The sequence below is a fragment of the Myxocyprinus asiaticus genome, chromosome 2, assembly GCF_019703515.2.
Source record: "Myxocyprinus asiaticus isolate MX2 ecotype Aquarium Trade chromosome 2, UBuf_Myxa_2, whole genome shotgun sequence".
Lineage (NCBI taxonomy): Eukaryota > Metazoa > Chordata > Actinopteri > Cypriniformes > Catostomidae > Myxocyprinus > Myxocyprinus asiaticus.
In genome coordinates this window covers 35639348-35655104 of record NC_059345.1, presented here as the reverse complement: position 1 = coordinate 35655104, position 15757 = coordinate 35639348, and the positions used below count along the sequence as shown (strand labels likewise).

Here is a 15757-nt window from a genome sequence, read left to right as displayed (position 1 = left end):
ATATGTCAAAAAATCAAGGAAAATTTGATTCCTCATGTTATGACCCCTTTAAAGCTAAAAGTCTATAATTTCTGTGCCACTAGCACCACAGAACAGAATTGTAAATATACAGTGCGTCTCAATTGCTCCCTAGCACCCTATATCATGAATCAGAATATCGTGAACACAAATTCGGGCACTGGCAAGGGTGTTTATCCACTGAGCATTGGGACACTTATGAATCAATCACCTGCAACACGATTATTAACTTGTGCGTTAAAACACAGCTGCTATTAATCAACAACATTGCTATAACAATGACACTTCTGTGCATTTTCATTGTAGATAATAAAACTTATAGTGTTTTTATGAAAGATAAATGACATAAATAGAGAAATAAAAAATATAAAGGACTGTATTTTTAACCTCCTTTACACTTGTGCTTGTCTTCTAACGGCTTGAAAGACTTCAGAAGACATGATGACATTTCCGGTAAGGGAACATAGTGAGCAACGATGCTCCCTGGGTTTTTACGGTGCATTATAGAAACTTTTTAGGCACAAAACGTTTCAGTACACTGAAATTATTTTGCAATTGGGACAGTCCTAGAAATGGTCGACTCACTGATCAGTGCCCTGACTGCTGAACTAGAGAGCTGATGAAGATGCACCCATAAAAATTGTTTTCAAAACAGCTTTCTGAATATGCCTCCCGTCTGTTGATAAAACAAATAATTTAATTAATTAAATAAATAATTAACTAATCATCGCTGACATCAAAAGTGCATTTTTACAATGATATATATGCCACTAGGTCTCAGCGAACATAAAGACAAGTGTTACTGAGGGTGCCTTTTAAAAATTGTATTTTTCTCCATGAATTAAAGGACCCTTAGTGTGTATGGACCAGCTTGTTATGTGTTGGTTTATGATAATGTTCTCTGAACACTCTACTTGACGTAACCAACCTACAATATATAAGATAAATAGAGAGGCTTGTCCAGATGGTGTTCACCAGGGAATGTAATTAATGTACATGTTCATAAGAAACATGAACAGATTTCTGTGAACTCATAATTGCTCTATGATAAACTCTTGTTGCTACAAAATTACATGTTGATCAGTTCTCTTTCAGAGGAAACACTCAGTCCATTATTTGTTCAAATATGGTGATTATGTGTTCCAAAGAGCAGGATATGAACTGAAATCATCTTAATTCAATATTAGGCAGGAAAAAGCTAGTCATGGGCTAAAATAGAAGCAGAAACTAGTTGATGAGAAATCATCCTGTGACACACACACACACATGCATGCACACGTAGACACTTAGAGCCTCCCCATACATTTGTGTCTACTACATCAGACAGTTAAGCATTATACACACACACACACACACACACACACACACATGCACACAAATGGATGTTGTATTGCGTCATCAGGAGTGAAACAGCAAGCTGGAGTCATCAGTTGATTGTCAAAGCTTTAGCTTCATAACCTGCTCTCAGTGATTAAGTGTTTACTGGTCAGTACTGGGCATGAACCATAAGGAAAGCTTACGATTGAGCGAGGATGAGGGACAATCTATTACAGTGTTTGCAAGGCTGTATTGTATTCACCGTGCATTCACTGTTTTTTTTTTTTTTTTTGTTTTTTTTTGGTAGTCATCTTAAACTTATACTGATATTTATTGGCGTGGATGCAGCATCATGCAAATGCAATAGATTAATGTTACCGATGCCAATGTGATCTCATGGTGGCCCCCATTATATACCCCAGCTCCATGTAGAACTAAACTGCTTATATAGGCTATAAATATCATGTGAGTATATGATTCTAACCATATTATTCAAAAGTATGTTATCATTTAACATAAATCTTCATTCTAACATTTTACAGGGATTTCAAAAGACGCCATCATCCAAGACAATTATGTAGGATTTATACTGTATATACTGTATATATTATATAGTTATTATAATAGTTTTATATTAAAACAATAGCAGTCTGTAATATGTTACATCCATTTTGAAAGCTAAGTAAAAGTGTGTTTGTGTGTTTGTGTGTGTTATATGGTTGTGCCAGGCACAAGAGACCACACCTCCATCCACTGATCAGGATCATGTGTCCCTCACCTCCCACAGCAAAGAACCTTATAAATCAAGGAGTCCATTGCACATCATCAGACAGGGACAGAATACTGCAGGTAGGTAAAAAAACACATGCTTCACTTACACATGTGCATGTGCACACATATACATAACCGCACACTTAAATGGCAAATGCAAACCAGTGCAAAGGCAAAAATACTCATCTGCCTACACGCTCTCAAACATATACACATGCAATTATACACAAGATTTTATAAATACTTCAATCTGTATTTTCAACTCCCTTGAATAATTTTGTTTTTCAGTGAATGCGACAAGATCAATAAAAGTGTAGTTGATCTTGTTTGTGAGTTGAATTATGATGCTGAACACAGTGTATCTCTGCTGGTTTATGATGAATGTCATGGTGATGGCATCACATCCAAGTCTGAGACGTAGTGAAAGCTCTTTTGCTCTATCTGATACAGGTAAGGTTCATATGTTATTTTAAACACATAAAACAGAGCATATATGTGAGTGTATCTTTTAGTGTTATCTTTTTTTTATCTGTTTCTTTTCTTTTTATAAATATATATTTATAAAAAATGTTTATTAATAGCTTCTAATGTTTTGATGTAGCACACATTTTCATGTATGTACTGTATCTTAAAGCAGAACATATTTTATCAGAAGACAATATTGCAGATAATATTTACATTTTGATAATTGTTTTACCTAAAATACTTAGGGCATACACAAAATGTACCTCAAAAGTGCAAGTGCAATTGAAGTATTCAATTCTTGAATTTCATATAATATAATATAATAAACTGCCTTTAATGCTGTTTGTGTTTGGTACATCTATGTTTTGTCCGGTGAAGACTTTCTACCTGTAGTGGACCTGGAGCAACTTGAAATAAACTCAGCAGAAGAAAAACTGATAGAAGACCTTGGCTCCTATGATGAGGTAGTTAATTGCAAATGCATTTAATGTCAAGTGACTTACAATGTCAAGTTCCTACAGAATTCAGGAACTGACCTCACTTTGCATAGGTGCCTTACCTTAAGATTTAGTGTTGATTGAACATGACTACTTGGGATTAAAAATCAAACTCTCATGCTTGCCATACATGTAATTTCACATGGTTTCAGACAGCTTAACTGTGTGAAATGTGTTATGCTTTAATGACAAAAAATCTCTTAGGAAAGAAAAAACACAAACGAGATATACTGTTTACTCTTACTGAAAAAAGTGTCTTTTTATTTCTTTTTTTAGTAAGCATTTCAGGAAAATGTTTTTATATACACTACCAGTCAAAACACTTACTCATTCTTTATTATAATTGTTTTTCTTCACATTTTAGAATAATAGTAAAGTCACCAAAACTGTGGAATAACATAAATGGAACTATGGGAATTATGTTGTGACTAAACAAAATCCAAAATAAATCAAAACTGTGTTATATTTTAGCATCTTCAAAGTAGTCACCCTTTGCCTAGAATTTGCCTAGAATTTTCTCAGCCAACTTCTTGAGGTATCACCCTGGGATGCTTTTTAAACAGTATTGAAGGAGTTCCCATCTATGTTGGGCACTTATTGGCTGCTTGTCTTTATTATTTAGTTATCAATTTCAAAAAATGTTTTTTAAATTTAATTATAGTTTTATAATGAAATAAATTAATATGTTGCCACAATTATATTTCATATTATATACAAAACTAATTTCAAACATTTAAGCATACGCCTTCAGATCAAAAGATTTTTAAGATCATGAGAAACATTTCAGTCAAGTGTTTCAAAACTTTTGACCAGTAGTGTATATATACGTATTTATACAGTATACTGTATTTATATATGAAAAATGAAAAGTTTCTTAAAAGAGCAACATCAGAGCAATGGAATTTTCCCCTGTGATGGTGAAGTATTTAAAAAAAAATTGTGTAGCCACACCCACAGGACATGGACAAAGCTGTGCAGCTTCAGAGAAGAGGCACCCGCTCCCCCAGCCGCTGTATCCCTCATCAGCAGTCCTGCCTGGGTCACCACCTGCCCTGCTGCAACCCCTGCGATACGTGTTACTGCCGTTTTTTTAAGGCCTTCTGTTACTGCCGCAGCATGGACCACACCTGCAAACATGAACATGCCTAGAGAGCCAAAGTCTTCTCCAAACTGGCTAATGGTGGCTGTACACATTTAATACAACCTTTGAAGATGAATGTGGATAGTGTATGCACACTCCCACATACAGCTTCACACTAATCACAAATACATTTGTTACTACAGACCACAAATAATGGTGGTATAAGCTGCACAAAGCAAATAAGAATACGAGTGTTCACCATTACTTTTAGCACTTCAGCTTTTTGTTGCTGCTGTTTTAAGATGTAATTTTATTGTAGTTGTAAGGTCACTCTTTACTCCTATATTGTCTTAAATATTTTGTATAAATGCATTCAATAAAAAAATGGTTATTGCAGATGTCTACTTATTAACTGAAAGAGCTGTGAAAATATCAAACTAGCTGGCATTTGAATGGAACTATTGTATGTTCGACTGCACACATACAAGAGGCAGAACAAATTCTTTCAAAACAGATCAACCTCAGCTTTTAAAAAAGAGTGCAGAATGTCATAGCAAAAGAACATATGGAATATACCATATGTATGTTCACATATCCAAGAAACACTTGGGACTAAAACTGCCAAGAGCCTTTTTACAAATTTCATATGACATTTTTGGACAGCATACTCAATCACAGCATGGGCACTAGGTGTAAATGGCACCTGCCATACAGCAAGGCTATTTGCCCTCCAGTTGTCTGGTGGAAACACAGAAATTAAAGACAAACTGCACCTCGAAGTGTCGCTGCAATAGCTTTTGTCAAGCGGACATCTCGGGTTCCTTTGTCCCACTTTTTTCCATCCTATTTCATGTCTCAATTCTTAATATTTAATTTAATACTACTTACAACAATAAATTAAAATTAATATAAAGGTTGATTTTTTTTTATTTTTTTATTTTGTTTTTGTGGACATGGTGGGGAGTTGAGAGAAGGGTTTGGTTTGGGTCAAATTAACCATGCTTTTACTATAGTAATATTGTAGTAACCATGCTTTTTGGTCATAGTTTTAATGCAATTAACCATAGTGTTACTATAGTAAGCATGTTTAATTTTGTGATTTACTATGTCAATGTCAATGTAAACTTTATTTATATAGCACTAATAAAACAACATTTGTTGACCAAAGTGCTTTACAGTCAAATACAAAAATGAAAATTAAAAGACATAGGGTACATCAACCCCTATTTTTTTTTCTTTAAATATTAAAAAGTTAAAAAAATAAAAATAAATAAATAAAAACACGACATGTTTTATCAAATAGAGGATTTAGGCAGTATTTTAAGGCTGAAGAGAGATAGTAGGTTTTGAACATGAATTTAAAACATATGCTTTAAACAAGAAGAGAATTTAGACGCCTGTGTAAACCTGAGTGGGTTTAAGCATGGGTTAAAAGCATATGTTTTAAGCAGAAAAAGAATTCAGACAACATTATAAACCTTTGAGAAGTAGTGGGTTTTTAACATGGATTTGAAAGCTAGAAGAGATTCAGCGGACCTAAGGCAGTGCATTCCATAGTTTGGGGCCGGCTACTGTAAAAGCCCGGTCACCTTTTTGCTTGAGTCTGGTCTTCGGTGTGATAAGCATTTTTTGTTTTTCTGACCTCAGGTCCCTAGGGGGATTGTATGGCGTCAGTAAGTTGGCGAGATATAGAGGTGCCAGATTTTTCAACAATTTGTATACTAGAATGAGAATTTTGAAATCGATTCTAAAGCGTACAATGAATTTACTACAAAATACCAAAGTGATAGTATGGTTACAATAGTAAAACCATGGTTACTCTTTGTAAGGTAGGGTTAGGGTTAGGTTTAGGGGTATGGAGTTAGTCTGTGAGACTCTAAATAAACACAATAAACACACTGCAGTGATGCCTCAGTACTCTATGTTTAATTAGGAGTGCAAATAGCATCTAACTCTATTATTACTCAGTGAAAAGAAGATGCTTTTTGGTGCTATTTGCACTTAGTGGAAATAGCCGCTGCACCATTAAAAATGGATACCATAAAAAGCCTTACAATTAAATGTTAATTCATTAACTATTTCCTTTTCATGATATCAAACAATTGAGAATGTCTGATAATTTTATTAAGTTTCAGTGTATAGAGGGTTCCAAAAGTCTGAAACTCCTTTTTTTTTTCTGTGAATATGCTTCTTATTTTGAAAATGCTATTTTTTCTTCATTAAAAGTAATATGATCAATATAACAATTTGAGTGAAAAGTTTAATTGAAAAAATTAACATTAATTTAATGTTATTCGTGATTTGAGAATCCTGCGTGCTTCTATGGCAGCAAGCAAACCTGACCATCTGTACAAAGGACAACATGGTTAATGTCACAAATATGCTTATTTGATTTGTGACAGAGTGCAAAATCTTACATTTCATATGAATTATTATTATTATTTTTTTATTATTATTATTTTTACATTGTTCAAAATCCTTACAATTTCTCTTTATTTCCAGGTTTAAGTTAGATTTTTAATTCAGATTTTCTGTTTGTCTCTGACTTTTGGACCTCACTGTATATGTAATGATATATTTGAATAATACAAATATTATTTTCTTTATGTATACTATTTAATAGCTTAATTAATCCAGGACAAGGGAACCAAAAGTGATGTCATAAATCTTTATTGATGATGGAAAATTATTAAACTAAAGACAGTAGTTATGGCAGCTTTAGTTTGCAGCAATGGTCTGGTCAATCCAGGCACGGAGCATGGTGACACGGGCGTACACGGCAGGGGTTGAAGTGGAGCAGGTGCTGCTTCCCCATGACACAATACCAACCAGAGTCCAGATTCCATTCTGCTCACAGACCAGAGGGCCACCAGAATCACCCTGAAACACACACAAAATGACAGGCATCTATCACTAAGTGTACAGTTTATATAATGTAATGCATATACATTAAAGGACTTTAATTCAAATGTAATATATATATATATGAAAAAGAATTGCATAATGTAATCAACCTATCTTCTTTAAATGACTGAGTACTGGTAAAAAGTAATAATGCAATGATTGTAAATAGCTGGACAAGCTGATTTGTAGAGGCCAGGAGTTCATTATTTGGGACAGCTCACCATGCAAGAAGAGACACCAGAGGCACCAGCGCAGATCATCAGATCAGTGATGTTAGTTCCCCAATAACGCTTGCAGTCATCGTTGGTCAGCAGAGGCAGAGCAGCCTGCTGGAGAAGGGCGGGGGTATCAGGAGCTAAAACACAAGGTGTATATTTTAAAAGCTATTAACAGAGAAATTAAATCATGTCAAAGAAGAAAGCAAAGTAGAATGTATTATCATTTAATTTAGGTTTGACCTTGTCATGTATATTAAAACAAATGATATGCAAACAAAACTAAGAATGGTTTTTGTCTTTGAAAAAAATTGTCTTAGTTAAATGTTGAATGGAAATCGTATGCATCAGAATTGAGAAATACATTCTGAAACTTACCATTGTACCTGGTCAGACCCCATCCAGTGGTCACACACTTCATGCCACCAGGGAAGTTGTCATTGGTTTCAGGAAGGCACACAGGAGACACGTGAGTGCCGATCTGAGCAGGAGAGGCCAGCTTGATCAGGGTGATGTCATTGTTGATGGTGAAGCTGTTGTAGTTAGGGTGCTTGAAGACCTTTGGGAAAAAGCATTCACATTTTAAAGCAGCAGTTTTCATCTGTATAGGCACAAACAGAATTTTCAGTTAAAAGACTGCATCCACTCAATGGTTCAGGTACGATACACAACATAATGACAGATATTGAAGGTTCCTACACCTTGCCAACAGTCATGGTCTGAATGGCCTCAGCGTTGGAGGAACGATCATGCTCTCCCAGGATCACGCGGTGAGATGTCCTATTTAGAAAAATAATCCATATTAACTCTGGCAGCAGGTCAGTATATACTGTATAAACCAGTATATCATAACAGCATATGTGATTATAACGTTTTACTTTTAGAGCAGCACAGAACTCCTTTTAAAGTCATTACTGAATGGACAAGCGTTACTCTGCAAAAACATCCTGCTGTTATTTAATAGGTTTATTTATCTTTAATACTGTCTTACCTTACATTGCAGTGGGCAGCAGTCACAACCCAGTTCTCATTGATGAGGGAGCCACCACAGAAGTGGAAACCAGTGGAGTCCTATGATAAATGTAATGTAATAAATGCACAAGTGCACTAAAAAGCACGGTTATTTACACCATTTAAAAATGCTCATATTTACCTGCAGAGACACCTGCCAGGGCCAGGAGTGAGGACGTGCCTCCTCACCATTTACAATCCTGGAGTAGCCAGTGATAACAGGGGGGATAGCAGGAATGCCACAGCCTGGAGGACAAAAAAGTCCATCAAAGCGACTAGACTTAATTTATATGCATGTTGGCTTTTGTCTCTACAACAACAACAAAAAATTCTGATTCTTGCAACTGATCTGAACTTCCTTATGATGGTTGACATGAATGTTTGATTAGATCAACATAGCAAAAGTATCACATTTAAAAGTCGACAAAAAATTACTAAAAGTCAGACAAGACCTACAGACTGGCACTAAGTGTTTCATTAATGGACAATAGTATCATACCGTAGGCTGCACCAACGAAGGCAAAGCAGGCGAGGATCCAGAGGGAGGCCATTGCTGAAGCTTGGTGGTGTCTGCTAAACGGAGAGCTTTATATACCCAATCCTCATTCACAGGCTGGACGTCTTATCTCGCCACTGTGGGATATTGTCTACCTTGCAAGAAAAGTTTTTTTTTTTTTAACCCCTACAAAAGATATCTCCCCATCTTCTCCAGTCTTCTGGTTGCTTTAGATCAGCTGTAAATCTTTTATCAATGAATACATATTAAAGACTGAATGCCTTTAATTTGATCAGATTCATAATGATTCAAAAATCTCTTCAGACAGTAGAAAATGGAAATCTGCTCTTACATTATGTTAATCAATATATCAATTTTATGTAAAACCTTCATGCTGTGTAAATGGATTTAGTTGATACTAGTTGTGTGTTGAAAATGACCATGACATACTTCAACTGTCACTAAGCAGCTCTTGTAATACTCTCTGATAATTAGACTGCACAAAAAAGCATGCTGTAAGTTTAATTAGAACATTTTTAAAACAAGTTTATTGACTGAACTCTCTTAAAATTTTCATTACGTAACATAATTTTTTTTTAAATGCATCACATTGACTGCAATGACCCTGACTTGAATGGTAATATTTCCATGCACACTGGTAAACCTGTTTTCCCATATTCAAGGCCTCTATGTCCACATCTGCACCAATTCCCAGGACAGGTACAGTAAATCTCTTCAGGTACCCTTTTGCCTATATAGACATTAATAGCTATACCATATATACTGTACATGTAAATAATTACATTGTGTACCAACATTTCTGCAGCCATTTGACTTAATGCTGGATATATAGAGATCAAATATTCCTATGCAGATACTGTGCGGCTCTGTCATTTTCTCTATTTTATTATTTTAAAGGGTCAGACTTTTAAAAGTTATTTATTATTTATAGAGAGCAATTGAGTCTTGGCTGAACTGTATTTTCTCAAACAATTAATTATTATTATTTATTTTATTTTTTTTCATTTAACAGGCACTTTTGTCCAAAGTACAAATGAGAAATGTAACAGCATAAATTATTAATTCTATAGAAACAGTATGAAAATTGGTACAATACAAAGTTCAAAAAATTGCTCAGAAAATAGTTGAAACAGAGATGAAGATGAAACAATATTGAGAGAATAGTACAGTTTTTATGTTTTACGAGTCACTGCATTAACAGTCATGAGCCACATTCTTAATTGTGCCGTATTTTTCATGATGAAAATAAAATGTCAGCTCCAAATCATGGTTGAGAAGGTTACTTTAAAAAGTATTCTGTTACAGATTACAGAATACAAGCTGTAAAATGTCATTTGTAACGTATTCCGTTATATTACTCAAGGTCAGCAACGTAATCTAAATACTCTGTATTACTTCAGCATTGGCAAATGTTTTCACTTGTTTTGACTATGAACAAGTAAATAAAGTAATAAAATGCACAGAGAAAAAAAAATTCTCTGAAAAAAAGCCTAAATATGCAATATATATAAGTAAATTGATCTTGTTTTAAGGATTTTTAGATATATTTACAGAAAAAAAAAAAAAACATTAAAATTTTTATTAAGAATACGATTTTTGCAGTACATCTTTGCCCTGATATCAAAGGTCTTACTAGAGAAAAAACGTTATGCTCCAATGTGAATTTTCGGCATAGAATTCATTATAAAATATAATCGAGTCTGGTAACAGATGCATGTAAAATCAAGAAATAGCATTTTATATTAGCATATTAATATCCACCTTTTCACTCAGAACAGTATTAACTTGTATGAATGTAACACATCATAAGAAAGTGTTTCACCGCTGTTCAAATGCACTTTGGATCGCATCAATTATATGTATAAATGTTTTTCATCTGAAAGGACTAAATATTAAATGAAACAAATGACAATGAAATGCAAAGTAATCTCTTCAGTAATCAAAATATTTTTTGAATGTAACTGTATTCTAAATACCAATGATTTAAATTGTAACTGTAGTGGAATACAGTTACTATTCAGGTATTATAAATACGTATTCCCATTACATTTATTCCGTTACTCCCCAACCCTGCTCCAAATGTGGTGGGCACTTTGATCAGTTTTTTTTTTTTTTTTTTTTTTTTTTTTAAAGATTCATACTTAATTATTGGAATCTTTTTTAGGCCTTTTTCTTGTCTCTTACAATGTTTATTTCCACCAAAACAACAAGATCATTACTTCAAGTATTCAACTCATGAGAATTAATATCTGCAATTACTTCAAGTTAAAACTTTGGAACATTCCATTTTGTGTTGGAGTGAATTTTTTTATGATTTAATTTAGGAACATTTGTTGAAACCTGTATGTTGTCTAAAACAATAACAGTATGAGTTCTGACCTTTATGTGTTTAATTTTCTAGAAATTACACAGTATGTAGGCTCAGATCTGTGCGCACACTGAACACTGAACTTTGCGAGTACAGGGATTGAGCAGGTTAATTACATTTTATTATTACATTCCTACTAAATGTTATCATTGTTATCACAATTTTTTATACCATAAACTCTAAAAGTAGCATGGTGTAACCAGGCAGTAAGCACTAATTAGTCAAATATATCGAATGTTCACTTCGATTACTTGGACATGCAAAGTTCTATACCTTCTTTTAAAACAAATATCAGTCTTTTTGTCCATATAGCCAACATATTGTGGATTGCAACAAGTACGCATGAAAAATAAAAGATAGCAGGAAAGTGGATGTTTTGTTTTTCTCAATATTAGATTTTATTGAAAAACTCCCTAAACAAGAACTATACAGTAGTTGCTTTGGTTTGCAGAAATGGTCTGGTCAACCCAGGCATGGAGTTTAGTTACACGAGCATACACCAGGCTCCATCCTTCTCACAGACCAGAGGGCCACCAGAATCCCCTTGAAACACACAAAGGTTAGTCAGAACTTTACAATCTTAGAGAACTTGAAAAATAAAAGGTGAACTGGGAAACACAGGAAAATTCACCATGCAAGAAGAGGCACCAGAGGCACCAGCACAGACTATCAGATCAGTGATTTTGCCTCCCCAAAAACGTCTGCAGTCCTCATTGGTCAGCAGAGGCAATCAGGCCTGCTGGAGCAGGACAGGGGTATCAGGGGCTTAAATGCAATGAGAGATTGGACAATGTATTTTAAAAGTTATCAACAGCCAGAGAACAGAATGGATTATCATCCAATTAAGGTTTGATTAAGTTTAACACTAACAATTCTTTTAGTCTTTGCAAATGGTATATTGAAAATACTGTATATGTAAAAGAATACAATGAAAAAAAATGTCAAACTGAAATCCTGTGCATTATAAATGAAAAATAAATTCTAAAACTTACCATTGTACCTGGTCAGGCCCCATCCAGAGGTTACACACTTCATGCCACCAGGGAAGTTGTCATTGGTTTCAAGAAGGCACACAGGAGACATGTGAGTGCTGATCTGAGCAGGAGAGGCCAGCTTGATCAGGGTGATGTCATTGTTGATGGTGAAGCTGTTGTAATTAGGATGCTTGAAGACCTTTGGGAAGAAGCATTCACATTTTTAAACCAGAAGTTTTTATCTGTTGAGGCACTTACATAAGTTTCTGTTAAAAGATTGTGTCCCCTCAGTGGTTCAGGTCCGATACACAATATGTTGACAGATACTGAGGGTCTACACACCTTGCCAACAGTCATGGTCTGAATGGCCTCAGTGTTGGATGAACGATCATACTCTCCGAGGATCACGCAGTGAGAAGTCCTTTTAAAAATTGTACATTGGTTTTACTTTTAGAGCCGCTCTAATTCCCTTAAATGTAATTACTGAAGAGAGAATCACATTTGTGAACTATTATTCTAAAATACGTACAAAACATACCCCAGTTATATGAGGGGTTTATGCTTTAAATTGTCTTACTGTACCTGACATTGCAGTGAGCTGCTGTCACAATCCACCACTCATTGATCAGGGATCCACCACAGAAGTGGAAGCCAGTGGAGTCCTTAGATGAGACAGATGAGATCAGATTTATTCAGTTAATATGAAGTGCCATACTTGCAGTAAAGTAAATATTTAGAATTTTTGGAACACTATATGGTTGTAACTATTGTAATCTTAAATTTTACTTAAAAAAATTATTATAAAATATTTTAATAATTGTTCATATTATCTATGTCTCTTGCATATAAAAATGTCTGTTTTTACCTGCAGAGACACCTGCCAGGGCCAGGAGTGAGGCAATGCCTCCTCACCATTCACAATCCTGGAGTAGCCGGTTATAATGGGATGGATGGCAGGAGTGCCACAGCCTTAGGAATAAAATAAGTATTTGTTAATTTTTTATGTAAAGCTAAGTATGTTGTGCTCTTGCCAGAACCCACTTTTGTTTTTTCTGCCGTGGTATTTACATTTTTTTTTTTTAGTTTTTTAGTAACAAAGTATACAAAATTCTTATTAAATGTCAATATATCTTACAGAAGAAAAACAGAAATATACCAAAATCTGTTCCAATGAAGACAAGGCACGTGTAGCGAAGACGCCGGGGCAGTAGTGTTAAGATCCATGTGCAGTTTAATAAGGCAAATAAATAGTAAAAACAAAGTAACAAAACAAAGAGCAAAAACAAAGACAGGCAAGGGATCGGTACACAGATAGGCAGTCCAGAAAGGCAAACAAAGTAAGTCCGATAGGCAGAGGGGTAATCAAATAAACAGGCTGTAAATCCAAAACACTCACAAGAAGGCTGGGGAATTCGGAGGACAGGCAGGAGTCAAACACAGGGTAATCAATGACAATAATAATGATCAGAATTGTAGACTAGGCAAACAAGACTTCGTGTTGAATGCGTGGAAACTGGGAACTTAAATAGACAGGGTTAAATGTGATACAGGTGGAAGAGTAATCAGTCTGACTGGAGGATTATGGGAAATGTAATTCGTGGAATGTTAAAACTCAGGTGATGGCGACCTCTGGTGGCGTTCGGGGGAGATGGCAGGCGCTGCGGGTGTAACAGAGCCACCCCTCCCCCCCGCGAACGGCTCCTGACGTGAGGAGGTTGTCTACGTCGGGGTCTACCTCGACCTCTGGGAGTGGGTCGATGAGGGAAATTGCGGTGAAACAGGAATGTTTCTCGGGACCGTAGCCTTCCCAGTCCACCAAATATTGAAGTGTCCGACCCCGGTGTCGAGAGTCCAGGAGCTTGTGTACCCGAAAGGCTTCTTCTCCGTCAATGAGGAATGGAAGGGGTCTCTGAGGGTCTTGAGAACCTTCCTCTCACGGAGGTGCCACAGGTTTGAACAGGGACACATGAAATGTAGGGGAAATACGGTAGTTAGTAGGGAGCTGAAGTTTAAATGTTACAGGATTAATTTGATGGAGAATTTTGAAAGGGCCAACATACCTGGGACTTAGTTTCGTAGACGTAGACGAAGATCTCGGGTTGATAGCCAGACCCATTGTCCAGGAGCATAGTTGGGACCTGGGCGGCAATGGAGATTGGCTTTTTCACTTTGTCGATGAATGGCATGCAGTAGGTGGACATGAGCTTGGTCCCAGATAGCCTTGCTGCGTTGCATCCAGTCGTTGACAGCGGGAACATCGGAATGTTCCCCGGACTAGGGAAAGAGTGGTGGTTGTGACCCTAAGATGCATTGAATGGTGTGGTTCCGGTGGCAGGTTTGATCAGAGAGTTCTGAGCATATTCAGCCCAGGGTAGGAAATGGTTCCAGTCGTGTTGGTTGACTTGACAGTAGGCTCTGAGGAATTTACCCAGGTTCTGGTTTAGCCGTTCGACTTGACCATTAGATTGAGGGTGATAACCAGAAGTTAGACTCACGTTGACATGGAGTAAATTGAAGAATGCGGACCAGATTTGGGAGGTGAACTGGGGACCACGGTTGGAGACAATGTCCTCAGGAAGGCCATAAAGGCGGAGGACGTAATGAGACAGGCTCTCTGCACATTCATGGACGAAGGAAGTTTGGGCAGAGGGATGAATCTACAGGCTTAGAGAATCAATCCACCACAGTTAGGATGGTAGTGAAACCCTGCGAGATGGGTAGATCCGTGACGGAGTCCACTGCGATATGGAACCAAGGACGTCGAGGGGCAGGAAGAGGCTGAAGGAGACCAGACGGAAGCTGTCGAAGAGATTTAGTGGTGGCACACACATTGCAGTTTTTAACATAGTCAGCTACTTCAGTGGCTAGGTTTTCCCACCAAGACCAGTTTTGCACTAACCTGCATGTAGCTTGAGCGCCTGGATGTCCCGAGCAGGCCGAGTCATGAACCCATTGAAGAACCCTGTTCCATAAGGAACTGGGGACAAAGACTTTGTCAGGAGGGCAGCCAGAGGGAATGGGTTCTTGGTTCTGAGCTTGGGTAATATCAGCCATGATACTCACTGTACGGGAGCAACAATGAGAGTAGGTGGGATGATAGAAGTCACAGGGTTGTTGTCACTGGAAGAATCATAAATGCGGGACAGAGCGTTGGCCTTGGTGTTCTTAGACCCAGGTCAAAAGGTGATGGAGAAATCGAATCTGGAGAAGAAGAGAGACCATCGGGCTTGGTGAAGATTTAGGCGCTTGGCCGATTGAATATATTCTAGGTTACGATGATCCGTAATCACCAGAAATGGATGGTAAGCTCCCTCTAGCCAGTGTCTCCACTCCTCAAAAGCCATTTTCATGGCCAAGAGTTCTCGATTGCCGACATCGTAGTTTCTCTCAGCCGAAGATAACTTGCGTGAGTAGAATGCACAGGGATGGAATTTAGCGGGAGATCCTTGTCACTGGGTGAGTACCGCACCTACTCCAGAGTCAGAAGCATCTACTTCTAGCACAAAGGGTCGAGAGGGATCAGGATGATGGAGAATAGGGGCAGTAGTGAAGCGACGCTTAAGATCATCAAAGGCTTGGCGGGTGGAAGGTGTCCAGTTAAATTTTTGGGCTTTACCAC

The 15757-nt window shown here is 36.8% G+C and overlaps 2 protein-coding genes and 1 pseudogene across 2 annotated transcripts; 1 reads left to right on the top strand and 2 right to left on the bottom strand.

Annotated features, from left to right (window-relative positions):
• Nucleotides 1-2408: 2408 nt before the first annotated feature.
• On the top strand, nucleotides 2409-4515 carry agrp (agouti related neuropeptide). The gene is made up of 3 exons (XM_051655442.1): nucleotides 2409-2556; nucleotides 2950-3035; nucleotides 4014-4515. The coding sequence occupies exons 1-3, from the start codon at nucleotides 2448-2450 to the stop codon at nucleotides 4215-4217; spliced, it is 399 nt and encodes a 132-aa protein (XP_051511402.1). The 5' UTR covers nucleotides 2409-2447; the 3' UTR covers nucleotides 4218-4515.
• Nucleotides 4516-6803: 2288 nt separating this feature from the next.
• On the bottom strand, nucleotides 6804-8923 carry LOC127416206 (chymotrypsin A-like). Its single transcript, XM_051655419.1, has 7 exons — nucleotides 8779-8923; nucleotides 8422-8525; nucleotides 8260-8339; nucleotides 7970-8048; nucleotides 7647-7827; nucleotides 7275-7408; nucleotides 6804-7029 (listed from the first exon to the last, which is right to left on the bottom strand). Exons 1-7 carry the CDS (start codon nucleotides 8828-8830, stop codon nucleotides 6868-6870), a joined length of 792 nt encoding a protein of 263 aa, XP_051511379.1. The 5' UTR covers nucleotides 8831-8923; the 3' UTR covers nucleotides 6804-6867.
• Nucleotides 8924-11648: 2725 nt separating this feature from the next.
• Nucleotides 11649-14396, bottom strand: LOC127449750 (chymotrypsin A-like; annotated as a pseudogene).
• Between the last annotated feature and the right edge of the window lie 1361 nt (nucleotides 14397-15757).

Coding starts and splice junctions, on each gene's coding strand:
- agrp (XM_051655442.1), top strand. CDS start 2,448: ATGATGCTGAACACAGTGTATCTCTGCTGGTTTATGATGAATGTCATG. Junction 2,557..2,949: donor TTTTGCTCTATCTGATACAG/GTAAGGTTCATA, acceptor TGTCCGGTGAAG/ACTTTCTACCTGTAGTGGAC. Junction 3,036..4,013: donor ACCTTGGCTCCTATGATGAG/GTAGTTAATTGC, acceptor AAAATTGTGTAG/CCACACCCACAGGACATGGA.
- LOC127416206 (XM_051655419.1), bottom strand. CDS start 8,830: ATGGCCTCCCTCTGGATCCTCGCCTGCTTTGCCTTCGTTGGTGCAGCC. Junction 8,526..8,778: donor CTTCGTTGGTGCAGCCTACG/GTATGATACTAT, acceptor TTTGTCCTCCAG/GCTGTGGCATTCCTGCTATC. Junction 7,409..7,646: donor GGGTCTGACCAGGTACAATG/GTAAGTTTCAGA, acceptor CTTGTGTTTTAG/CTCCTGATACCCCCGCCCTT.